At 36.7% G+C, this 26,853-nt stretch overlaps 3 protein-coding genes across 4 annotated transcripts; all 3 read right to left on the minus strand.

Moving 5' to 3' along the window:
• Positions 1-485: 485 nt before the first annotated feature.
• On the minus strand, positions 486-4,949 carry LOC147864381 (uncharacterized). Of its 2 annotated transcripts, XM_087320161.1 has the most exons (8): positions 3,746-4,949; positions 3,506-3,562; positions 2,905-3,469; positions 2,132-2,200; positions 1,943-2,030; positions 1,532-1,619; positions 1,352-1,411; positions 486-761 (listed from the first exon to the last, which is right to left on the minus strand). In XM_087320161.1, the coding sequence occupies exons 1-7, from the start codon at positions 4,274-4,276 to the stop codon at positions 1,358-1,360; spliced, it is 1,452 nt and encodes a 483-aa protein (XP_087176287.1). In that variant the 5' UTR covers positions 4,277-4,949; the 3' UTR covers positions 486-761; positions 1,352-1,357. The 2 variants fall into 2 exon arrangements, with proteins under 2 accessions (XP_087176287.1, XP_087176288.1); XM_087320162.1 differs by lacking the exon at positions 3,506-3,562 and having other exon boundaries at positions 2,905-3,321; positions 3,796-4,948.
• Positions 4,950-11,444: 6,495 nt separating this feature from the next.
• Positions 11,445-19,206, minus strand: LOC147864382 (CDK5RAP3 protein homolog). Its single transcript, XM_087320163.1, has 9 exons — positions 18,786-19,206; positions 15,835-15,929; positions 15,548-15,642; positions 15,320-15,455; positions 15,018-15,167; positions 14,260-14,931; positions 13,375-13,583; positions 12,523-12,655; positions 11,445-11,903 (listed from the first exon to the last, which is right to left on the minus strand). Exons 1-9 carry the CDS (start codon positions 18,970-18,972, stop codon positions 11,781-11,783), a joined length of 1,800 nt encoding a protein of 599 aa, XP_087176289.1. The 5' UTR covers positions 18,973-19,206; the 3' UTR covers positions 11,445-11,780.
• Positions 19,207-22,611: 3,405 nt separating this feature from the next.
• On the minus strand, positions 22,612-26,434 carry LOC147864383 (enolase 1, chloroplastic-like). The gene is made up of 7 exons (XM_087320164.1): positions 25,973-26,434; positions 24,582-24,889; positions 24,041-24,195; positions 23,589-23,906; positions 23,309-23,455; positions 23,150-23,200; positions 22,612-23,031 (listed from the first exon to the last, which is right to left on the minus strand). The coding sequence occupies exons 1-7, from the start codon at positions 26,395-26,397 to the stop codon at positions 22,966-22,968; spliced, it is 1,470 nt and encodes a 489-aa protein (XP_087176290.1). The 5' UTR covers positions 26,398-26,434; the 3' UTR covers positions 22,612-22,965.
• Positions 26,435-26,853: the final 419 nt, after the last annotated feature.

The following is a 26,853-nucleotide window of genomic DNA, read 5'->3' on the forward strand; positions in this document are numbered from 1 at the left end:
ACCATTACCTTTGGTATGGAATGGTACGTCCAACTCATATTATTATTTTCCAATTTGAATGTGAAAATGTGTAGCAACTGGATGTGAATAATGCAATTCACAAAGTAGCCACTCGATAGATATGTAAATGACCAAAAACTGGTACCCATTCAATATTTAAATCTAACACAAATGATAGACAAAAGTAACCAAACCACATTTAAGAAACATGACAACACTCTCTAGATTAAAAACATTTACAACACCATTTACAAAGAGTCACAAGATATTTAAGAGTACACGTAGGCAATTAAGTGTCCAAAGGTCCTAGGAAATTGTCAACAATCAAGATATTGGAAAGCATTACCATAGAGCAAAGTACTAAGGTTAGAAACATTAACTTGTTGAGCCAATACCGATTTAATTCATCAAGTAAATAAGTATAGAAACAATTTGTTAAACACAAAAAAAAAAAATTGAGGTTTTAGAGCTAGAAACATAACTACTTTTAAGGGTAAAAGATATTTCTATGTATACAATCTTTTGTACATTACGTAATTAATGACTTTGCACATTCCGAGTCAAAAGTATTGAAAAGAAAAGTTTCGGCGTTGGATACCATGGTACATTTGAGACCTCAACTCATCCACCAAATGGGTATAGACGAGATTTGACAACGCCAATTAGGTGCCACAAGAACGAAGATGTCATCGGCTTATACGGAAAGCCAAAAGAAAAGGGATTCCAATTTCCATCTATATGTGGAAAAGTACCAACACGACCTGCGTAAAGAAGATAAAGCAAGAAACTTGAAAGTCCTTAAACAAGGCCCAAGGGCTAAATTGTAAGAAAAAAGAAGAAGCTCATTCTCGGTACCTATAAAGATAAAAGAGCTCAAAAAAAGGCTGTGAGAGTCTACATGCTTTCTTGCATTGTTGTCTACGGTGTTAACAATTCTATTGAAATCTAAATTTCTCATGGTGTTCTTTTAGGAATTCCGAAACTCAAAATGAAAATGAGATGTTTATCGAATTTCATGGTGTCGTTTAAAAGGATTTCAAAAACTCAAAAGGTTCATGAGAAGGTTTATCTATTTATGAATCTAAGGGTTTTAAAGTCCTATGGTGTGTTTTTCAAAGTCTTTTTGAGATAAAAAATTCAAGGCTTCTTTTATGGTGTCTGTCCTTCAAAGTAGTTCGAAGAACTCAAAGCTCCTTATCGGCTAAACATTGGGAGCTTGAAATTCTTGTTCCAATAAGACGGTCCCAATTAAAAGAGGATAGAAAGACTTTCATGGGCTAGAAGAAAAGGTTAGGATTTAAGCATGCTCATCGTTTTATATGGTACGCGAAGATTACGGAAAGTTGGGTACCTTTCTTTATCCTTTATGCTCTTCTTCGCCTTCTTCAGAGCAATGGTCCAAGAGCAAGTTCTAAGTAAAAAAAAAGAGAGAGAGGAAAGTTACCAAGTAATTCTTTATCACAAGAGTTTTATGAAAAGGAGAGAAAGAGAGTGGGTTTCTTTTTATTACCAATCTTTCTTTTTAACATACCTTTACTAGTTTCTCGAACTCTAGCCTCAATAACTCGGTGGCTTTTTCGCTCTCTTTCCTCAATTGCGTCGCACGAGTTAGCATGGTTCTGTCTCAATGCACCAAAGCTTCTTTCAATGAGAAAAGAGTTATGAAGTGTTTTTTTTTTTCATTTTTTGTTATCTGATTGTGGATATCTTCCTTTTCATTTAATCATTCGGAAGTTGAATTCGAGTTTTTGTTTTGTCTAGTATATCTCAATGGTTTTAACATTTAGAGCAAATGAAGTAACAACATTTGAATGGATTTCTCGCTTTTTCCGGAAATTTTCTTTTTCTTTGGCTTTCATGAAAACACAATTGGATGGAATCTTCTTTTTAAAGCGTTTGCACACGTTTGATTGTGAGAGGGAAATTTTTAAAAAATCTTTACCTTAAATGCAAGACCTCCTCTGTAAGTTTGTCGTATTTTAGCCGCAATTCCTCGAAATCTTGTGTTTTTTGAGTTATTTGAAGACGATCTGCAAACATATCATTGTGAAACCTATGCAATTTAGAGTCCTAATACATATGTGTGGTGCAATTGACACTAGAATGACAATATTATCATCATCAGCCTCACAATTTTCCACTTCTTGCTCTGCTTTATCTTTTTGAATCACGAGCTCTTCTATGCTCTGGAGATTGAGATCTGTGGCAGAATTGCAATGAAAGTCATGGAGAATTTTAAAAGAACTGACGTGATTAAGATAGATTAATGGTGAATCAGGTGTGCGTGTGTGTGTCCTAGCTAATATTGAGTTAGTCTATTTAATCTAATTGTTCTATGTAACAATTCTAATCTGTAAGATATTGATAAGACTTATTGTGTATGATCTAACTAATCTCATATACAACAATCCTTCTGATTAAGGTAGATTGGCAACGAATCGAAATGTGTATCTTCTACATTTTAGTTATGTCCACTTAATCTTATAGCTCCATGTAGCAATCCTTCAGATAAAGGCAGATAGTAATGAATTGTATGTGCATGCTCGATGTAACAATTCTTCTGACTGAGATATAGTTTAGAGATATATCTAATGTGTATGTTACAGTTACAAAGTTTATTAAGCCCAAGAGCTCTATGTAGAATCCTTTGGATTAACATGTTCCTGATTTCTCTATAGCTATAAATTTTGGCACATTTATGTCCAATTGTTTGAATGTTTCTAAGTATCTGACATGTCCTAAATATGTTTCTTTTGTTGGGTTTGCTTCAACCTCAACATATATGTTTTTGTGGGTTTTCTTCAACCTCAAAATTGAAGAATTAACACGTAGCTAAAAGTATCCATGAATGCTCCATGAATGCGACACGGAAAAGAAGTAAAAACAAAGAAAATGAAACCTTACCAGAATTCCGGACCATCACGCCCACATGCATTATGCCCGACTTGTCCTTGAGAAGTGTGGCACGATCCATGGACCTCGGGAGGTGGCATAGCCCGTAAAACTCGAGATCTTCCTTCACGATGCCAAGGGCCGATGAGCATTCTTCGCTCACCTCTCTCATCAGCACCTCCGCTTCACCTACTACTACAGCCGGCTCATCACAGGATGCATTAGATACCATTTCATGATTTCCTCGTAATGCATTTCCCGAAGATGATCCTAATCCCGAAGATACCATATCATTAGAGCTCATCGTTGATACATTTCTCTCATCTGATACCAGATCATTCGTTTTCATCATCGATGCTTTTCCGGAATGTGAGCTTGATACCATATCAACATTGGCAATCAGCACATTTCTTGTAGAGGATCCCATGCCTGACATCATATCAACATTGCCCATCAATACACTCCTAGAAGGCAATCCGGATACCTTATCACCACTACTTATCGCTACATATTGTGACGGTTCCTTATCATTACTACTTATTGATACATTTCTTGCATTTGAACCCAAACCTGATATGTTATAATCACTACTTATCGCCACATATTGTGACAGTTCCTTATCATTACCACTTATCGATACATGTCTTGAATTTGAACCCAAACCTGATATGTTATCATCACTACTTATCGCCACATATCGTGATGGTTCCTTATCATTACCACTTATTGATAAATGTCTTGCATTTGAACCCAAAACGGATATGTTATCATCACTACTTATCGCTACATGTCGTGACGGTTCCTTATCATTACAACTTATTGATACATGTCTTGCATTTGAACCCAAACCTGATATGTTATCATCACTACTTATTGATACATGTCTGGAAGGTGAGCCCAAACCTGAGACCATATCATTATTACTTATCGATACATGTCTTGAAGATGAGCCTGACACCATACTATGGTTCTTGGGGTGATCTGAAACTGCCTTTTCAGAGGCACTTTGCTTCCCTCGGCCTCCTTTCTTCCGATTTCCTTTCCTTTTTGTTTGCGATTTGTGATGCAAGGAGGTTGAAGAAGAAGAAATAGACTTCGATTGAGGAGAAGAAGGGCTTGAACCCACAACATTACTCATATTACTAACGTTACTCACATTGCTCACTGTACTCCGGGGGGAAGCGAAATCCCTTGGACAAGAGGAAGAATTATAATTAGAGCCTCCATCTCGCGAAGTCAAAGCAGGGGAAATGCATTCGTTGTCTTTGGTTTCTATGGCAAAATTATCTGATGTAGCTGGGGAATCATGGTGAATCTTCTGGTTCCTGCTTGAACCTTTCTCTGTGAAGAAAGCATGAGATATGACTGACACATTGATGGTCATCGTTGCAGTGGCAGTAGTAATAGCAATTTTAAAGAAGCTAGAGAACGCTCTTTCAAGTACGGAGACCTGCTGAATAGAGCATTTAATGTTATGCTTTTGAATTCTTCTCCGAAGATTACTTTGGGGTATAGGTTTAGGATTGTTAAACTTTTTGAAATCCTTTTTGCAGATGTTTTAGTGTTGGGTTTCGGGTTTTAAAATCTTCTCCTCTGGGTGTTTAATGTCGAGGGTTTGGGGTTTGGATTAGGATTAGGATTAGGATTAGGCTAGGGTTTTGAAATCTTCTCTGAAGATTTCTCTGGGTAGATCATGGTGAAGGTTTAGGATTTTGAGGTGTTCAATGCTTATCTTATCATTCACCAGGTTGTTTTAAGATTTCTTGTTTCGGATTTAGAGTTAGAGGTAAGGTTTAAACCTTCTCTAAAATGCAAATGGGTGATTAAGAGTTGGCTTTAAGGATTTGATTCCTTTAAACTTCATATTTGTGTGAGCGCTCTTAGGGTTAATCCTTCTCTCGAATACCTGGGGTGTTTCAAGTATAGGGTTTAGGGTTAGAAATCAGGCTTAGAGTTAGAAATCAGGCTTAGGCTTAGATTTAAGCAAGGGAAAGATATACGCCTATAGACCTGTATAGGATTAGATTTATTTTTTTTCTTGTGCTGTCTGCATACATGCATCCACTGTGCTGAAACTAGGGTTTGGGTTTTCTCCTTCTCTTTCTCCTGCTTCTGCTTCTGCAGAGAGATAGAGATAGAGATAGAGAAGAGAAGAGAAAGAAAAGGAAGAAAGGAGGGCATGAATTCAAGTGAAATGGAAAGAAAAGCGGTTGAGCAACCAAAAAGTGTGAGAAGAGGCTCAAAGTTCTCATAAATTACAAAACTATGCTTTAGGGAAGTAATGTATTCTCTCTCTCTCTCTCTCTCTCTCTCTCTCTCTCAGATGGAGACCTCCCTACACTCATGTATGTATGTATGTATGTATGTATGCATGTATGGGTGTGTGTATGTATGTATGTATGTATGTATGCATGTATGGGTGTGTGTGTGTATGTATGTATGTATGTATGTATGTAAGTATGTATGTATGTATGTATGTATGTATGTATGTATGTATGTATGTATGTATGTATCTATGCATGCATGTATCTATGTATGTATCTATGTATGTATCTATGTATGTATGTATGTATGTATGTATGTATGTATGTATGTATGTGTGTATGTATGTACATATATTGTGATCCGAAGATTTCAATTTACTTGAACCCCTGTGCACCTCATTCCAATGCCGATCCTACAGATCATGATCATGAAAAATGATGCCCCAACGCATTTGCCGAAACCCTCGCACGCCCCTCATTCCAATGCCCAAACCAATGAAGGCGTTTGCTTGAACCCCGTGTTGTCTTCAATACCAAATCAATGAAGGCATTTGTCTCAATCCCTCTCATTCTAATGCAAAACCAATGAAGGAAGGCATTTGTGTGAACCCATGCGCGCCTCTTTCCTATATGCCAGACCAATGAAGGTTTAGGGTTCAGGGTTTAGTTTGAACCCCGCACTGATTCGAATACCAAATCGATGAAGGCATTTTCGCCGATTCTAGGTATAGTGGGGATTGATGAAAGTGTGCTCCTACTTGAACCCCCTTCACAACCCAATCCTAACTTGTCCAAGTTGAGACTCTTTTCCCTATACTTCTAGCTAGTCATCCCATAACCTGCAAGCATAGCTCTAGACAAAGGTTATCGTGGGGAAAAATGACAAAAGGTCCTACAAAAACAATTCAGACCTGGCAATGATTTGTATTGCATTCATGGGAAGAGCAAAATGAATTTCTAGGTAATATGCATGGTGGCCAAATAATGTATCAACAAATTCAAGACGCTATGAGTAGACTCCCCATACCACCCAATAACTGTAACCATAGATGGGTTGGGTTTTTTTCAAGATTGGAAGTACACTTGGTTGTTAAGGGGTATTCATATGATAAGACCTTCCGGTCTTTTGAGGTGGATGAAACAAACCAATTGTCTCAGTCGGGGGAAATGGCGATAGATTACCCTTATGCTATTGAACACAAGATAAGGGTCATCGGATATGCCGACCGTAAATGGTATATTGATCCAATGATAGAGGAAATAAGGGCACATTGGAAGTTGTGGGTGTTGGCCAAAAAACCGGTATTAAGATTAGATTGGAACCCAATTGATTATCAGTGAATAGATCCTTTTACGAGTAACAAGTTCAATTTCTTCCAATATTCTGTACAATTAAGAAGTCGTGTGCTTTCAGATACACAGGATGTGTTACCAGCTGCATTTCAATATTGGAATCAACAAGGTATTACTCCCCAATTCCTTGCATACTTCTGGGTTATATTATGGGCAAGAAAACAACCACACCAAATTTTGCATGTACAATGGTTACTGGTACACCGAGCCTTGCCGGTTGGCACATGGTTGCATAGGATGGGAGTATCTTCTAGTTGTGCTTGATGCCATTTACAAACAGAAATTCAAAACCATTGTTTATGGCAATGCATTGAGTCTCAACCGATATGGCAACGTCTCCTTAGAATTTTTGCTAACTATTTTCCCCCGTTGGTTTTCACTTGGGGCATGGTGGTTTGGACATCATTTGTCTGTGAGGCGTTCCATTATGATACCGAATCTATGGACCATGGATTTTACACTAAATCTGGAAGTGTTCATACATTACCATTGCTGTCATTACAGTTTTCAAGAATACGAAAGGAAGTCCAACCAGTATGGGAGATACTGAGTAGTACCACTGTGTATCACATCTGGAAGGCTCGGTGCTCTCTCATTTTCCATCAACTTAAAACATCACCAACTGAATTGGTTTCAAATATCTGGTTAGACATAGTTCATACTTTGAAGGGACAATGGGATGATATAGTTGGAGATTCTGATGCTAAAATTGCTCAACAGCATGAGTTTATTATCAGCTGGACAGCTACTCCATTCATGACATCCAATTATAGTACTCCTTATTGCCATTTTCAACCTCCGAAGTGGTTGTTTTCCCTACTGATCACATAAAGTTTAAAAATCTTGTAAAATGTTTACACTAATGACAAGATATCTTCTTTAAAAAATAAAATAAACTGCAAGCATAGCTCATCAACTAGGCTTGTTATTATTCCTCCCCAATGAGTGCATGTTGCCCATTTTCTAGTCATATGTATGACTAACAAAATAGGAACTCTTCAAGACAGAAAGAATGCACTCCTTTGTCGTTTGATAGGAGTTTCATGATTGAATTGTTAGATTAGTTGATAAGTATTACTAGCAAACTACGACTCATTAAGAAAAAATGCACTCATGTGCCATTTCATAAGAGTTCCGTGATTGAATTGTTGCCTTAATGAACTCAAATCTTCTAATTATTGCTTCAGGTATAATTATGTGTTTGATCTTTCAACATATTTTGGTCATTTTTTCGAGACAAACAAGCATACTTAAAAGAAATGACTTTTCTTTAAAAGAAATGAAACGGGAAGACAAAAAGAAGAATTTTGTACTACCAACATGGTAGCATGGAATTGAAGTACAAAAATTGTGCACTTACACATGGCGATACACGACTAGTGGTACCAAAGTGAAGCGCTTTCACGCACAATGTGCATGTAAAGTGGGAGGACCAAAGTAAACTTTTTCATGTTGTGTGTGTGGAGTTTACAAATGACTCTCAATGTGGCACATTTTTACCAAAGGAACGTTGCAATTGAGGAGTGCATGTTGTGAGTCGTGACTGACAAAGAAATGTGTACACTGTTGAAGTGTATTGTCTGTTGTGTGTTCTTATGGCTTTCTTTAATTATATCATTAATCTTAACTCTTTATGCAATCAGGAGCCTTAAGTTTGAGCTGCAAGCATACACACATGTAATTGTGCAAACAAGAGAACAAGCATATATTTTGAATTTCAAATATCTCTACACATATTCCCCTTAAAATTTTCGTTCAATACAAAAATGGGTAGTTGCCAGTAGATGAAGGTAACAATCAGCAACGGTTCAGTTCAGTTTGAGAGGGTCCAAACCGAACCATTTAGAGATGTTGAAACCTGAACTGAACCACGAAACCGTTAAACAGAACCATTAAAAAAAATTCAAACCATTAAGCCATTAAACTGGTAAAACCGCGGTTTCGTGGTTCGGCTTCGGTTTTCAGCTTAGGTCAAATTTTAAATTTAAAAATTTAAAAATTTTCCCAAAATGTGAGAATAAGGCATGAAAATGAAATGATTATTTTTAAACAATTTTTAAAAAAAAATTTACAATTGTTTTACAATTTTTTTAAAAAAATTAAAAATTAAAAATTAATAAACCGTTAAACCGTTTAAACTGTTGAAACCAAACCGAAAACGGTTCGGTTCGGTGCCGAACCATTGCCGATTGTTAGATGAAGGTTAGATTGCCCTTTCATATTCTAATTAGCTATAGGCTATTCAATGGCATATGGCATGTCCTTTCTTCTCTCTCTCTCTCTCTCTCTCTCTCTCTCTCTCTCTCTCTCCACCTTTAATGTCAAACCCTCCTAATCCTTATAGAAAGATAAGACCCTGATGGAACAGAAATAAATCACTCATTACAATTTAAGATGAACATGAACATGCTACAAAATGGAAAGTGTGGTTGTTAAGGAAAATTGGCTACATTCTACGAAATATAAAATAAGTCTAATGAATTGTGTGTGTGCACACATCTCTCTTTCGAACTTTTGGGGTTGTGAATCATGTGGCAGGTGTCATGTATGTGCATTACTCAATATACGTACAACCTAACAAACATTGTTACTCAACTAACTCCAAAAGACAATTTAACAAAATCACTATTTCCCGATGCATTTATTTATACTAGGCTGTTTTCCATGGCTCTCTACTAGATACATCTCTCTATGCAAATTCGTCATTTGTTGTTATAGTTTTATCGTAAGCATTATTCTTGCAATACAAAAATAATAGGGCTTTACCAATACCCTGTGAGAATAGAGTTGAGGGAGAAGCCCCATTTGTAAATCTTCCATTAAGGATGGAAGGGAGAGTAACTTGTTGAATTGTTTATGACGCTTTGATAGTGTTATTAAATGACCTCCCGTACTTCAATTTGCACAATTTCTCTCTCCAATGCCTAAAGAGCTCATTTATTAAAATGCCGAGATGACATTTTAGGCATTAGTAAGGAGTACGTATCTCTAACAAAATTTCTTGTTTTCCAAATATGTCTTTCTTCGTGAGGGTTCATTTGTTTGTACTTGGCATTATCCTTGGGACAAAGAAAAGATAAATTTAAAAATATGTATTGAATTAAGGCTTCTCGATAACATAGTACATTTTATCCACATTTTCTTAGGGCAAAGGGGAGTGATTGCATAGCAGTGTCTAACATCCATAAAAATTTAAAACTTCAAGTAATAATGGAATAACGTGCGACATGTTCTAATCTCAAAGAAGCTTTTGGGAGCTATTGAATGAGTTATGAATTTTGGATTTTCACAATCTCCTAATGAGTAGAGTGTTAAAGTTGTTTATTATGGTCCATCCCAAGTGATTTGGACCCATATCCAAACTTAAGGGCACCGCCTAATAAATGGCATATTAGTATCTAACAAAAATTATAGTAGTGGTTATGTTATTTTATCACTACTATTTATGAATATATAAAATTTGGAATATGATTCAAGCCCTTGAATGAGGTTGGAGAAGCTCTTCGCAAGAGCAAATTAAAATATAGCCATGATTGTCCTACCATAACTTTGACAAAAACAAATGTAGAAGGATTTTTACTTCCTTGTCTCTTACATGGGTGTAATGTGATTTTTGTATATTATCTGCGTGGTCTTGCCATCAAGTTAGCTTGTGCATGTACGATTTCTTCTTCCCCCTTATTAAAGAAACTCATAAGACTTCCCAACTTCTTACATGGGTATAGAGTTATTTTCAGCTAGATTTCCGATTCTATTCACATGTTCTTGCCATCAATATAGCTTGTGCATGTTGAGTTTCTTCTTCTCTCTCATTAAAGAAAGCCACAAGACATGGAGAAGTGGAGCTAAAGAGTACAATAATAAGCAAATAAGTTGACGTACACTTTAGCATTGTAAAGTAATTGCTCTTTAATTGCTTGGGAAGAGAGAACGATTGTTTAAATGGTTTCCAAACATACAGGTGCCATGAAAATGTTGAGGGCTTGAGAAAGGATAAAAAAATTGGGGTGAAACAAGCAAGCCCACATGAATAGAAACTTTGGACCACATGAAGACCTTTTTCTGTTTTTGGAGCACACTAGCTTAGTACAACCATTTGGCTATAAATGACAAAAGAGCAATAACACAAGGTGACAACCATGCAAAGACAAGTTTTCAAAAAACGACCTACTTGTGGTCAAGAACTCCAAATTAAGCCCCATTTTATATGCATGCTTGTATTCAGGGTCTTCTTCGTCTAATTAGATAAGGTCTTTGACAACAATCCTGATACTTAGCTTTTATTGTTAAGTTGGTTAGTTGTTCAACGGGGGTTACTACACATTTGAATCAGGCATTAACTCTCATGGAAAATGATGTTCCTTGCTAGTGCGCATAATGCCAATGATTTCTTAACATTTCCATATTCATACATCAAACTAGAGACATTACCCAAAGAATATCCAAAGTAAGACATGTCAAGAGAAGAATACCACAACACCACATTGAAGATGATGCAACAATGTAATGAAGAGGTAGAGAAGCAGCAGTGATACAAGACACAACAAAGATTTAAATTTCACTCGCATGTCTTCACGTACTAATTGGAACTAGGCTTGCCTCTCTAATGGCATTGGACAGAGAGATATCTCTTACAAATTATATAGACATTCACAAGTTCCATTTGGAACAAAGGTACACTACACTAGATTAAAGCTTTTCATTAAAGAGTGATCAAGCTAAATCCCCTGCTCACACAAATGGCAATGGGATGCTTCACCAAAAGAACAAAAAGATGTTAATGATTGTCCATTAGCAATACATGCTTCTATGTTGGTCACAAAAATGATCACTTTTGTAGCTGACGTGCATTTCAAGTTGGTTGTTAAGTTATCCTGTTGAATGCTACATTTCAACAGACATGGCTTCTTTGAAATTGGTAAAGTTTGCGCTAAGTTCACAAAAGATCAAGTTGTATATGTTTCACTTTAAATGCTCAACCTTTCTATACACCATTTAATGGATAATCTGTAGATCGATTCACTATGCCATCTTTCAACAAAGATGATATGAAACACAGCATTTAGGTGGGGAAGAATAGCTTTGTTATTAAAACAACATTTCGAATTTGATAGTTTTCCCAACCCCTGAATCATATAAAATGAAGGGATACTCTCTTTTTCGATGACCCTTGATGTCACAGATTGCATACAATTCATACCAAGGCATTAGAACTTGACAATATGGGCTTTCACTAACAAAATCATTGCAAACAATCCCAAATTTTCTTATTTAAGCCTGCCCTAAAACACTGTTGATCTCTCCGATAATATTGATTTTACGTCCTCCATACAATGTCGAAACAATTTTCTCACAATTCTCCTTTATTTCCCTCGTCCTCCGCACTGCAGCCTCCTGTATATGCATATAAAACATGTACAAAACCAGTATATAATCGAACAAAGGATAACAAAGCATATCCTACCTAAAATGAACCAGGAAAGTGGAGGGATGTTTCACTATTAGTTTACTAAGAAGAATAAACTGTATAGGTAGGTGTTTTATGTGCTTCAAGAGGCAAGATGTCATCTGAAGTCATGAAAGATCAAGTGGTTGTTAACTGCCACAAATATCTATATCAGCTTTTAAGGTCATGCTTACACTTAACAGGGTAACATGGAGCATAACAGCCCACTTCTAGGATTTGTTTGTGTTGAACATAGTGGGATTCAAAGATTGCATCCCACTATGTTCAACACAAACAAATTAATGCATCTCTAGTTCAAGCCATATTTCACTCCTAAGTTCAGTATCTAACCATAATTAGTAGTACAGCCATTACTAAGTTTGGCATGACATAGAGCTCCGGAAACTAGTATCAAATTTCCTTTATAGTGAGACTTGGCAGGACTCCCTTAAAGCCATCCTTGTATCATTTAAGACATGGGACACATCAGGAATAGCTAGTTGTGGATTGGGTAAGGACACTTCTTCTGGCATTAAAATGAAATTGAATTGAAGTATACCCTATTACCTGTTTTGGCCATATTGCTGCCAGAGTATTTCGTAATTCTGATTGTTTCTGGTGGATCTCTCTTACATTTTCCAAGAGCTTTGACTCTTGCTGTTTTTTCTGAGTCAACGATGCTTCTAGTCGGTTCAAAAACCTGTTACACTTGTGGATGTGAGGCTCAAAAAAATAAAATTAACTCTGATCTTCCAATGAAGTTACCAAAAATAGAGTGACAAAATCGCTAGTTTTCATAATCTTCAATATAGAGATTTAAGCCAAGAACAAAAATTTACATCATCACACAGACAGGTTAGTACACACACAGCTTTTTGTATACAAGACCTGTTTTAACATTCATACAGCCAGTCATGGCATCATCAGCATCAGCTTACAAACCTTAGGAGCTAATAAGAAGAGTTCCATATTTGATGAACATGAAGACCAAAAATAGCATAGCATAGTGTAAACTGTAAACAAGGATAAATCAGAAATCAAAACAAAAAGGAGGAAAAATGTAGAAAAAAACAAAATAAGGCTGTTTCAGGGCATATTAATTATCCTACAGTCTTGAATAAATAAAGAAATGTAGGATTTCTTTATATGACATCAAACTTACACTCCATTTTTTTATCCAATTTGTCTCACCAGATTATATGTAGAGGAATGTGAATTGTTTAAATCCTTGAGAAACAAATTCATATTACTCCAAATTAAAGTTTGGTCATGTGATATGAATTCTATTAGATCCTTCATAAGAAATATATTCTTATCAATCAAAATTAAACACTCAAGGTTCAGCCATGCTCAAGAGGATTAATCCTATGGTTATGCAAATATCTAAATGGACAATTATTCTTGGACTGCAAAACATACCTCTCTGAAGTAGCCATCATAATCAAATCTCGATTTCTTTTGTTAGTAAGCAAACCGATGGCTTTAGAAATTTCAGAGCACATCGCATTAAACGAGTCAATTCCGTATTGTTGCAAGCTTCCTGGGCAGATTGCTTGGACCTGATTTTGTAGGGATGATGTTTCTTCTCTATTCATTTCTTCGATCCTAAGCACTAAGAAAGTTTGAAGCTGCCAGAACCAATCAATGCAGAAACCTTAAATAAGTTAATGTGTTTAAAAACATTTTCATCCTGTCAGGAACTGCAGGAAAAACATAAATGATAATGTTTTTATTTTACATTAAGACCACATAGAGAACAGATTGATGCAACTGCATGAGCCACATACTCTATATCATGCCTCTACCTAGACTCGGTTCAACATTTTGACCTGAAGCATATTGGCAAGAAGTCAGCATGCTAACTATGAGATTGCAAAAAATACTCACTTATGGCTTCTTCAACTTTCACATGCCTTGAAACTTCAATAAATGGGCTATATAAGTAAGTGCAAAATTTACATAACGTGCTATGTTTTTAATTCATCAGACTGCTTTCTATAATCTTTTGACTCTTATGGCATGCCATAAATACTCCCATTCAGAACTACATGATGATAATATATCTCTTAGTTTGTAATACTCCCCTTCAATTTCTTTAAGTGAAAAATTATGGAAAATAGTTAAAACCACCTTTCAGTCTGTAGAACTATAGAATCACACAGAACGAATGACTTTATCTTTCACAGGTGGTAGTAATTATAAGCTATCTTTCACAGCTATTAAAATTTATATTATCCAAAACACCTTATAAGCTATATACTGGTATGGATAACAACTACATAGGCTTTATATCAATCTAATTACCTCTAGTAAGTCATCCAAAAGATTGTTCCGAAATTCTGTTTCCATCAATTCATTCGCAATTACCACCCGTTCCAGTACTTCGGCTGGTGAATGGCTTTCTGAAGAGAGGGGTTGAATGTCAATATCAAGTCCAGTGCTATCCTCAATACTTATATCCCAATCGATACAAGATTCTCCACTCAACGCATTATCATTATTTCCAGTATCCCAGTGTATTTCTGATTCCACAGATTCTCCAGTAAACATGTTATCAGTATTTCCTATATCCCATTGTATCTCAGTTTCCACTATTTCTCTGATGTCTTTGGTATCCCAATCTATACCTCGCAAACTCTCCACTGATCCATCCTTGCTCCTTCCATTTTGTTCAGTGTGCACGCTAGTAAACTCCATTGTATGTTCTTTGCATACTTTATCTTGAAGAGGTTGAGAAGAATTCTCAACTACACCAATGTCCCAATCAATATCCACATTAGCATTTTCTTGTACTTTGGATAACGATACATCAGAAGCTAAAAATTCTATACTCTCTCCAAAATTTTGTTCCAAATTGGATGTGGGTAGTGATAAATTGACTGGATCCTCGTCATTAATTAAATTTCCTGAATGAAGGGAATTGGAATGCTTATCTCGATATGTCATTAAGCTGGATACAACTAAATCAGATTTCCCCTGGAAAAAATTTAAAATACTGTCAGAATTTTAAATGAATTCAGTGCAATGTACATTATCTTATCATCATTCAAGAAGAATATTACATTGTTACTGCTGGATGCATATGAAACAAAGGCTTGATAGCAATCTACTGCTTGACCCATTATCTCATCACAAAGCACTTTCTCAACCTCAGCAAAGACACCATGTAAATTTTTGGTAGTCTCCAACAATTCAACCCTGATGTTTGTTCCCTGTATTGTACCCAACAAAATTCAACTGAGAAAGAAAGACATATTGACGTCTTCTAAGACATATTGATTTCTAGAAGCACTGGACTGAGGTTTACTCCATAAAAGAATGGGTCCTCTAAATAAATTCAAATATCCCTTGTTCTGAGCCTCACTTTCACTCCCAACTCTTGGCAAGCTTGTTGATATTTTGCAGCTGCAACAGCAGCATTCCGCTTGTACTCTGTTTCTTTCCTCTCTAAATCCCCTAACTGTTGATGGAGCTTCGTGGTCTGTTTCTTTAAATAAGGTCTGCATAATATGCATACTGATAAAATAATTAGCTTACATGTTTCGTTGACAGAATAAAAATACATCGGATCAACAGGACAAAAATTCCTTACATTTCATAATTAACATTCTGAACCATAGTCTGTGTAGCCTCACCAAGGAAAAGTAAATCTTTCTCATATGCCCGCACAATCATGTCCCAGTCACCCTATAAAACCATATGTCAGAGAGAGTAACATCACCCAAATAGCGTGCCACGTGATTATGCTAACATACATTATTATTCTGATATTTAAAGTTAAGCTGATGCATCAAGAACTGAAAATATACTGACATATCAGGGAAGATTGATGATGTCTATAGGAATGAAATTTGAGTTTCAAAAAATAGTGACTCTTACTGCAACACCAGAAAGTCGACCAAACAATGACCGAGCTTCAGGTTTGGCAGCAGTTAGAATGCTCAAAATCTGCTTTGCTTCAAGATATCCAACGTCTGCAGTGACAAGTAAATCAAAAAGCAACTGCCCATTAATCATGTAAACTTACTCAAAGGAGAATCAAGCAGATAAGTATAAGCCATATTTTCTTGGAATCATGGACTAGCAAATGATTAAAAATACAAATATTTATATTTTCAATTCTTGAGATCATGATTTCAGTATTATTTACTTTGTGCTCCATACACAATTGCAGCTAGAAACGTTTGAAGAACAGGTACAGGATGAGCATACAGGTCATTAGGTCAGTACATGTTTTTAGAGCTGTTTTGTCTTCAACCTCACCATTGTTTGAGATTTGTTATGTGAGGTCTCAATTTTCTCAATTCCTCAATCTTTGGAAAGCTGTGTTAATCCTTCTGGTTTTTCAGCTTTTCAGTTTTCACTCATTTCATTTTATTTGTACTTCTCGTAGGCCTCTTAAAGGTGTCAATCCATCTTTTATTTTTACTTTTTTTCCTAACTACTTTCTAGACAATTACATGATACCAATCAACTATCATAGGTTACTCTGGCCTCTTGAGAGAGGTTAATAATTTGATCTCATTCCCCCTCTCATACATGAGATTGAGTTTGTAACATTTTTTAGTCTCATAGGAGATTTTTTTCTTCTTGACAAAATTAATCAATCTCTCTCTTCCTCTGATACAAGACTTGAAGATTATAACTTCTTTTGAGTCACGCATGTCAGTTTGGTCTCTGACAAGACTTCAGTACAACCAATCAATCATTCTCTCTCTTCTTTTTAAGAGTGGTTAATCGTATCTGGAAAGTCTGGACACTTAGCCACCTCAGAAATAATTCCCTTGCACTGGGTAGTTCCAATTTCCAATCTGCACCAAGGGGAATTGGATCCTCTTTTCAAAAGAAGATCTCCTTTGTCTAAATAGGCCTACATCTTTTGGCAAATAACCCAGTATTAATACTATCCGAGGTATACCCTGCACAAGTCATGTTAGAATCATACATCAGTCAGGACCACCAGCAACTCTGGGGACAATTCTGCAACATGGGGAGGATTGGCTCCCCTTTTCAAAAAGCTGCTGTTTCTAGTACGCCTACACCTTCAAACAGAAACAACCATGTGTTTAACACAATCTGATATATCCCACCATAAATTCATCTTGTAAGTCTTTGATGCTCTCCAATAATCGCCACCTCGTGCTCAAGATTATAATCTTGATTGTCAATGTGGACTACCTTTGTTTCACCAACTTATGCCTTATAGGGTATGTATGCCTCTTGTGAGGTTAATATAATCAGTCGATGTATCTAACATCTCTCACCCTCTATCCGAGAAGCCTTCGGGTAACATAACGAAAGAGCAGCCATTGGACATCTCACATTAATGCTTCTGATTTAGGATGTTATACTGTTGGCATATCCTTAACTGAGACTGAAAAAGCTTTTAGATATGTTACATACTTTCCGTAAACACAGTGGCCTTGCAGTTAGAACTACAGTCAAAACTGGGGTCAACTGCTGTCAAAACTGAAAGTCAGCAGCCAGTACTGTACACAGGAGGAAATTAAAGTGTTTCACAGTTTCAAATAGCTTAGGGTTAACATATGCTTGGAGCATGTGTCTAACAAGGAGAATAGAAGTTTTCACAGCCCATAATACTGTTAGTCTGAAAGTCAGTAGCCAGTAGTGTACAGACGAGGCAATTGAAGTGTTTCACATTTCAAATACACTGGGGTACCTATTCAATAGACTTGAACCAGGTGCTAACTAGGAGAGTAGAAGTCAGCACAGCCCAATCCCATGAATGTGGGAAGATTCGCATTTCTAAAAACCTGGATGAAGGTCAATATAGTTTTATGCATTTAAAAAAGCTTACAAGTACATATCGGAAGTAAGGGTGCTGCCTCAAAATCGCCTTCCCAAAGCCCATCTGAAAAATTGGACGATTACCAACAAGAAAAGAAAATTTCTTTCATCCAGCTGGGTCCAAGACATCCAGACGTGATGTGCAAGATTGCAAGTTGAAGAATAATTGGAGGTGCACGTAGAGGAAAAAGAAAAGGAGAGGAGAACATGAGGCAATGTTCTACTCAGCTAAACTGGAAGGCTATGTGAAATGTAGAACAGCCTAACATAGATCTAAGTTTAAGTACTATTGTAGATGTATTAAGACACAATACATATTGGGAAAGTTACTGAGGGTAGATGGCCAATGCCAGAGCCATCTGGACACCCATGCCCAAGAGAACGAGATGCGCAATTATTACCAATGCGCAATGCTCACACACTGAAAACAGAAACTGGGGATTGGCTAAATATTGAGCACAAAAAGAGAATATGTGACTCTTGTTGCATACACACACCAGCAAACAAGAACATATATCACTTTGAAATGCCCCACATATGAGAACATCAGTCATTATTTTCAAGAATTCCTAATAGGTTTCAAAAAAGTCTAATGAGGACAGAACCAAGTCCAATGAAAACATTAGGAATACTCTTTGCTCGTGTACTCGACCACAGAACCATATGCAACCAGTGAAATTTAAAAACTGAGTTAGTTTTTCATTTTAGGTTTTAGTTTTTCTTCTTATTCTACCATTTTCAATCTGATCCCCCGCCTACACAGCTGGGATAGTGCTTTATAACCATTGGTCGGTCCCATGGTTCTTGTTTTCTCCCTGCTGGACATACTTAATATATCATCATCATCATCTCCCATCCATAGCACCAAAATTGTAAGCTTTTTGAGTATCTTATAGATTTGCTTTGCCTCTTCAGACACTGTAATCTCTCTCTCTTCTCTCTCTCTCTCAAAATTAAAATAAAAAATAAAAAATAGAAGAAAATAAATAAATAAAATTAAGCTAACTACAACAATACCATACCTTCTATAGTGAGGGTTGCAAACCAAGGATTGAGATCCTTTGGGAGATTTGCGAAAGCCGATGTGATCTTAGATCTGACAGTCAGGAGGCGTTTACGCCAATCGGAAGGTATACGCTTCCGGTCGACAAGCCAATCAGAGAGCTTGGAGAAGACCACATCTATGGGTATGGCCAGATCCTCCCCCATGTCTCTTCACCAGCACATATACCTTCTTTCTTCCTTCCTTCCTTAGCTTTCTCCCTGTCTCTGTTTCACCACTGCAAGGTATTACATGACAACCTTGATTCCTTTCACTCTGCAGAGTAGTATCGTTCCCAGCACAGAACAAATTGCACACAAGATTATGTGGATTCATAAGTATGCATCAAAATCAAAATCAAAATCATCATCAGGTTATGAATTCAATGCATGTAGGCATGCATTACATACATACATACATACATGTTATAGACTATATACATAGTCTATAGATGAATGCAAGCTCCTCTCCTCCTCCTTGTGATGCATGTTAGTTTTTATATGGTTACTTGATTAGGTTAAGCTTCATGAGGTATACACATCACAAGGTTATTATTATGTATAGATTCATTTACCAGGTTATACAATTAGGGCTCGCAACGTTAAGTTTAATGCATAGGGTTATAGAAATTCATAGACATATATGATTTTGGGTTGCTCGGCAAAGCATGTAAAATTCGAGAAGAGGAAGGAATTATACATATATAGAATAGAATCGAAGCTTAAGTGACAGTAAGGACCCAATTATATAGATCGTGCGGCAATCCTTGTTCTTGGAGGACAACCATTTACTCTTTGATGGGTGGGAAATGATTATGTGTTGCCCTATTGTGATCATACCTCTTCGCATAAATATGTATTTCAAGCATGAGGAAGGCAAAGATAATTGTGTGCTTCATTATTCTATTGTATTCTAGCACGTGTCCTTCCACTTGAATTAAGATTGATTAATTCTTAATTACGTGTTTGCTTGCTTTTGAGAGTTAACAACTTTGTGTGGAGTCAAAAGTATTCGCGATCGTAGCATCATCCAGGTGTCCTACCACGCCAGATACATTGCACCTAGGTTGGACAAAAATCTACATATCTTGTCCTTTCCTTCTTTGAAATTAGCCCCTTGATTGTTTCTTCATGATCGTTCTCGATTTAGAAAGACTTTGAAGGGTCTGATAATAGAAGAGTAGGAGTTTGCCATAATGCTCTTTGAGAATGTTCAATGTTGTGTTTAGTTTGTCGCATTGGGAATTTGGTGTGATTGACTTACTTGGATGACCTTTCAAAAGATCAGTAAATGGCTAGGTCAATTTGGAATAGATCCAACAAATCCTAAAAATGATCAAAGTTCATAAATATTATGTGAAATGGACCAAAGTTTAATCTTCACAATATGGGAAGGTTCAATTTCAAGGTCATTTTTTGTAATCAAATGACCTAGGTACATAAAAATTACATTTTGAATTTTTTGCATGGAACAAGTTGTCATGCAACTTGTGTAAAACAAATTGAACATGTTGAACATGGTCTTGCAAGGTACAACTAGTCCAAGAAAACGACAACAAAACCACTGAGTTGATCGTGAAATGTAATTGGAGCATTAGTCAATCCGAAGGGCATGATTAAAAACTCATAAAGGCCATAGCACGTACAAAAATAGGTTTTAGGAAAATCATCTTTGGCAATGTAAATCTCACAATAGCCTATTCATAAGTCAATTGTATGAAGTATTGGGTTCCATGCAAACGATCAATCAAATCATCAACACAAGGTAAGGGATACACATTTTAAATTTGCATTTTATTCAAATAGAGATAGTTAATGCACATTTGCCATGAACATTCCTTCTCCTTAACTAAAAGAATTGGTGCATCCCTAGGTGATTTACTATAACAAATGTGACCCATACTTATGTATTCCTTAAATTGCTTAGTAATCTCATCCTCTTCTAATCAACTAGAATGCTCACTAGAGCAACACATCCAATGGGGTCGATTCGATTGTTCACATTATGTTATAGTGTTAAATTAAGTGACAATTAATTAGAAAACACGTATTGAAAAAGTTCTAAAATAGAGTCAAGTAACTATGGTTTATGATGTAGTAATTGTGTGGCATCAATATCAAAAAAATAAAATTGAGGTGTTGGATCAATTAGACACAAGTAAATGACAAGAAAGATTTGAACATTGAATAAAATCCTTATACCAGTTAAGTTAAAATGTGATTGAGTGATTAACTCAATCAATGAACAAGAGGGGATCTCATTGGAAAACCACAGGTATCCAAAAATTACATTTGCGGATTGTAGTTTCATAACATGAAAGTCAAGCTTCTCCATAGAGGTGTCTATATGACAATTTACAAACAACTCCACTAATGTACAAGATGCCTTCATTTGCCCGTGAACTTGATAGATATGATCACTTGCATTTATATAGAGTTTCATTTGTTGCACTTAATGATTGTTAACAAATTTGTTAATTGAGCTATATCTTTCTATTGTTTTAGAAACTTATCATCTTTCCCATGTCATTCTCGTTATACTTTTGCCGTATCCTTGAATCTTTCATATATCTTGAATTCAATGCATTTCTTCTTGTGAGTTGCCCACATCATGACAACATGTACTATGTCTTTATGCTCATTCGGTCTACTATTAGAGGCTAGGATTCTTAGAGTAAACCAAGACAATATTTATGCTCTTCTTCATCGCACCACTTACTACCAATAGGGCAATCCATGTATCCAAATGGTATCAGAGGTAGAGATTGTGATCAATCTTCTCGTAGTATTCATGGTCATCTTGTTATATTTCAAGTCCTCTTCCGGTTAATAAACAAGCAAGGCGACTTTGAATTCTCTAATGAGTGACCAATCTTCCATGATGTAAGTGAAATGTTATGGGCGGTATTGGTAAAACCTTTTGTGGTTGCAATCACCAATGACACTTCCTAAGAGCTATGACAAATCAACAAATGGGGCATCATAATTCAAACCTCTACCCTCTCAATTATCTTCCTAGTAATAACATTGTTTCCCCTTACCAAAACATTTTATGGGAACTCTATTGCCATGCAAAAGCACTCTAGATCTATGTTTTCTAATAGGATTGGTTGTGCCACAAATTCTTTTGCATTATTAATTCATGATGTTATTTGGACTCCACATAAGGTGGGTCCAGAATAGGCTTGTAATGCATTAGTTTGAGTCCCACATATAAAGGCATCATAGAATTTAAATCCTATATAAAACCATGGAAGAAGCCTTAGTCTTTGTCCCTTCGGGGACATCTGATAAAATTGGAACGATACAGAGAACAAAAAAGTACATAGTGCTGGGTACAATCAAGTCTTGGACTTCGAGTAGATCCACATATCAAAAGATATCCAAGTTATTAGATTTAACAAGATTCAGCTCATGAGAAGGGAAAAGCGAAAGGATTGATTGCATGGGGTATATTGTAACCCCAATAACAATGAATTGAGTTTTTAGGATTCACCATTGCATTTTGAGCTAGCCTAACAGGTTTAGGGATCAATTGGGTTCAACTTACCATTGCTGATTCCTACTAGAAATAGAGAGCAATGTTCCAATGAAAGCAGTAAGCTAGATGGTTCAACATAAAACACAATACAAATTAAATCTATTCATCAAGCTAATGAATCTGTATCAATGGTGATTGTGGTGGTGAACTCTAAACAAAGAATATATTATAGTGTAAATTTCAGAGTAGGTTTTGCATTAGGCCACAAACCAAATGTAGTGTCAGTTTTAAAAAAAACTTTGGGATGATACATAAAGAAGCTGCAATTAACAGAAAGATACTGGCATTGTATTGATAGAGATCCATCCAATGTGTTTGGAGCGAAAAATGATAATATACTTTTTACATCATTTTTTTCTTCTCTTCATTTTCTTTGAAGACAATGTGAAGGTAGGAAGGGGGGGAGGGAGGGGGTTCACGTACTGTTTTCTCGTGTCACATTCTAACAGGGTCTACAAAACTGTCGATGGAACAAACAAAATATTCAAACTAATCACTAAGCCTTATTTCAGCTCCTCTGTTCCTCCACACATCTTATTCTAGATGTTAGCTTTTTATTCTTGTCACTCCTGTCCTCGTAATGGGAGGGTGATTTAAGTTTCTTGCGATCCACTACATTTTCATGGTTTTCTGAAATTAGTTCCAGCATAACGAACATTTCCCAACTCCTCTTCAATGCGAAGCAACTACAAAGACACAAAACAATAACATTACAAAAAAGGACAACATTCGGACAAAATTATTTGGCTTTAGACTATTCTCAATAATTATTGTATTGGGCTTGCAGTAAAAAATAATCTGCACCTGATTGTACTTTGCCAAACGCTCACTACGGCACGGAGCTCCAGTTTTAATCTGCAAAAATAATGATATTTGTTCAATATAAATAGTAACTTTCAATGTCCTCGATATGAATGGTAACAATATGCAAAGTATTCAATATGAAAGAAAACAAATACATACTTGTCCACTTGCCAAACCAACAGAAAGATCAGCAATGAATGTGTCTTCAGTTTCTCCGCTTCTGTGGCTAACCATCACACCCCAACCGGCAGCTTTCGAATCTAGTGCCGCTTGGATTGACTCAGTGACCGATCCGATCTGATTAACCTGTTCAACGGTTGTCACATTTTAAATCTTAATATGATCAATTGACTATAAAGAAGCTTGGTTTTTCAACAATCTTTCTTTTTCTTTTGCATCAAGCTTGATATTTTATCTTGGTGATTGACACTTTTACTACCTTCAATAGGAGAGCATTGCAAGCTTTCTTGGAAATAGCTTCAGCAATCTTCTTGGGATTAGTCACAAGAAGGTCATCTCCAACAAGTTGAATATCTACACTGCCTTGCAAGCGAGCCCATGATTGCCAATCATCTTGATCAAATGGGTCTTCAATGGAAACAATGGGAAACTCTTTCACAAACTCCTTGTAGAGGTCTCCTAGTGCTTCACCAGATAAAATATGACTCCCACTGTTTGGTTGCTCCTTGAAATCAAGGTCATATTTCCCATCCTTAGTAAGGAATTCCGATGCTGCGACATCCATGCCGATTTTAACCTATCTCGGCACAAAATTTTTATCATTAGCTCTCAGAATTTGAGATTGTCCTAAAAGCTGGCATCATTAATGACCCACAATACTCTTGTTTTACTAACAGATGATTCATTGGAGAGGGACTAAAGAGGGATTACCTTTCCAGTGTAGCCTGCCTTTTCAATGGCATCTACAAGGAGGATCAAGCCTTCTCTGTTGTCTTGAATGTTTGGTGCAAAACCACCTTCATCCCCCACATTACAAGCATCTTGTCCATATTTCTTCTTGATGATGCCTTTCAAAACTTGGTACACTGATACATTCAAAGAATTGCGTATCAAAAGTCAATGCACAAAAACCCTATAAAGAGCATACAAAGTATCAATGAAAAGAAAAGAAAGATGTGGGAAAGGATCAATCATAAAAAAAATTGCGAATCAATGTAAAAATACCCTATCAAGGGCCATAATAAAGACCAATGAGGCCACAATGGTCTAATGGGTTTTTGAAACCTAAAGCCTTAACAGAGATGTGAATCAGTGCAAAAAAGAACCCATTAACAAGAGAACGAATGAAAGAAGTAATTCTGAAAGAAACATATATTTATCAAATGCAAAAAGGTAACCATTAATATGAGAAGGAAAAACAAAGAAAAAGAAGGATCAAGTTAGCCAGAAAAGGTGTTTAAGTCTCTTTTACCTTCACTGCCCATTCGCATGGCTTCAGCAAAGGATGAAGCTCCAATGGGCAAGATCATGAATTCTTGCATAGCTAGTTTATTGCCGGCATGGCTACCTCCATTGATAACATTCAAGGCTGGGACAGGCATCACCAGCTCTCTTGTTCCTGCAAGATGCTGAATGTGCTTATACAAAGGTATGCCCTGTGCTCCTGCACCTGCTCTGCATAAACTAAGTGAAACTCCAAGAATCGCATTCGCACCAAGCTTCTCTTTATTAGGGGTTCCATCCAACTCTATCATGAGATTATCCACTTCTTTCTGTTCCCTGTGACCAATAACATATAATAAATATAATTAATCTCCTAGTCACCTATATATAGAGGATGCCACAAGGAGTATGACTCTTTGAAAGAAATACTACAGAATTGTGAGAGAAATACTACAGAATTGCGAGATGTAAAATAGAATTACAAGGAATATGACTCTTTGATGCATTTTTAAGTCAATGGCATTCAGGAAACAAGGGATTCTGAGTTTACATGAGTTAAAAGAGACCAATTTTGCATGTTTAACAACGAAAAAGAGCATGCATAAAAAACAGGGGATTTTGCTTTTAGTGAGTGTGAAGATAAGAGAAGCATTTTTCATTGAATAGATGGTAAGAACACAAAAGAACTTGCTAAATGACAAAAAGATTTTGATTTAGTGATATTGAAGGTTCTTTAGAAAACTATTTCGCTCTTCAAATGAGAGTAACTGGTTTTCAAAGAACAATTTTACAGGTTTTTTAAACACACAAGAGCATGCTTTATAAGACTATTTTGCTCTTCTAATGATGGCAAAGATTTTCGGAGAAACATTTTACATGTTTTCTAAACACACAAGAGCATGCAAAAGTAACAGGGTGAAGGTTCCTAAGAGATCAAAGAGCATGCAAAAACTAAACAAGGGGGATAATTAACAACAAAAACATGAGGGTTCAATCCAACACTTTTGAAAACATTACATATCTAAGGCAATCAAAACACAGCGAAAATAGTGAAAACCCTAAATCCATCCCATCGTTTTTTTGTAGGTAACAAACAATGTCAAATTTTGAGGGTTAAAATCTATCTAATACCCTTTTAAAGCATTGCATCTATCTAGGATGTGCAAAAAACAGGGGAGAAAATAGGCAAACCCTATTCCATCCCATGTTCAATTGGTGATCAACAAGGCACAAATTAACATTATCTCTTCTGCACTATCATCTTTTTAAGCAAAGCAAAATCAACATATGACACAGCATCATCTCTCTTGGACCAGACCAACCAAATAAAAGAACCATCATCTCTCCTAGGCAACATCAACAACAGAATTCTACACAAATTTTGAACAGAAGAAACATGGACTCAATTTTTGTATTTACCTGGGATCGAGGCCAATCAGCTTGGGAGCAATTATTTCATTGATATTCTTCACGGCATTCAAGACACCCTTCCCACCATAGACAGACTTATCTCCATCTCTAAGCTCAAGGGCTTCATAGATCCCGGTAGAAGCACCGCTCGGCACAGCCGAACGATAAACACGGTCCGTCTCGAGGTCTACTTCCACAGTAGGATTTCCTCGGCTATCGATGATCTGCCGGGCTTTGATGGATTTGATCTTCAGCGCCTGGTTGAGAGAGACCTGAGAAGGCGAAGAAACAGCGGAAGCTGTGATGAGGAGGGGGGAGGATCTGGGAGCCGAAACCATAGGTTTTAAGGGTGCATGGCGACAGGTGAATGCAGAAGAAGAAGAAGAAGAAGAAGAGAGGGGAGAGGAAGTGAATGAAGAGGAGAGAGAAGCCATGGAAAATAGTCACACAGACACAAAAAGCAGGGGAAGACCCAAATCAGGAGAGCAGGTCCTGATTCAGCAGGAAACCCAAAAAGAGGAAGAACAGAAGGAAAAACTCTGATGAATTGCAGGCAGACAAGATCTATGGAGTTTCTATGGAGTCTCTCTAGTATCTACACACTCTAAGACTTCCTCTTGGAGAGAAGCAGAGACAGAGAGAGGAAGAGAGAGGAAGAGGCATTAAAAGAGTAAGAGGGGAGCACGTGCGTATGCTGACGTGGCAGCCACATAAGCACGTGACCTCGTCCCACGTGGACTATGCTCGTGCAAAAAGTCCTGCTCTGTGAGTCTCTCTCTCTCTCTCTCTCTCTGTTTTTCTTCTTTGCATGCATATTGGCTTGAGTGGCTTCATAAGAGATAGAAAGCCACCATTTTAGAAGAGATGGGCTATCTATCTATCTATCTATC

This window comes from Azolla caroliniana, unplaced genomic scaffold, assembly GCF_043228905.1.
Source record: "Azolla caroliniana isolate FFs.n. ecotype wild unplaced genomic scaffold, voAzoCaro1.0.p SCAF_5, whole genome shotgun sequence".
Classification (NCBI taxonomy): Eukaryota; Viridiplantae; Streptophyta; class Polypodiopsida; order Salviniales; family Salviniaceae; genus Azolla; species Azolla caroliniana.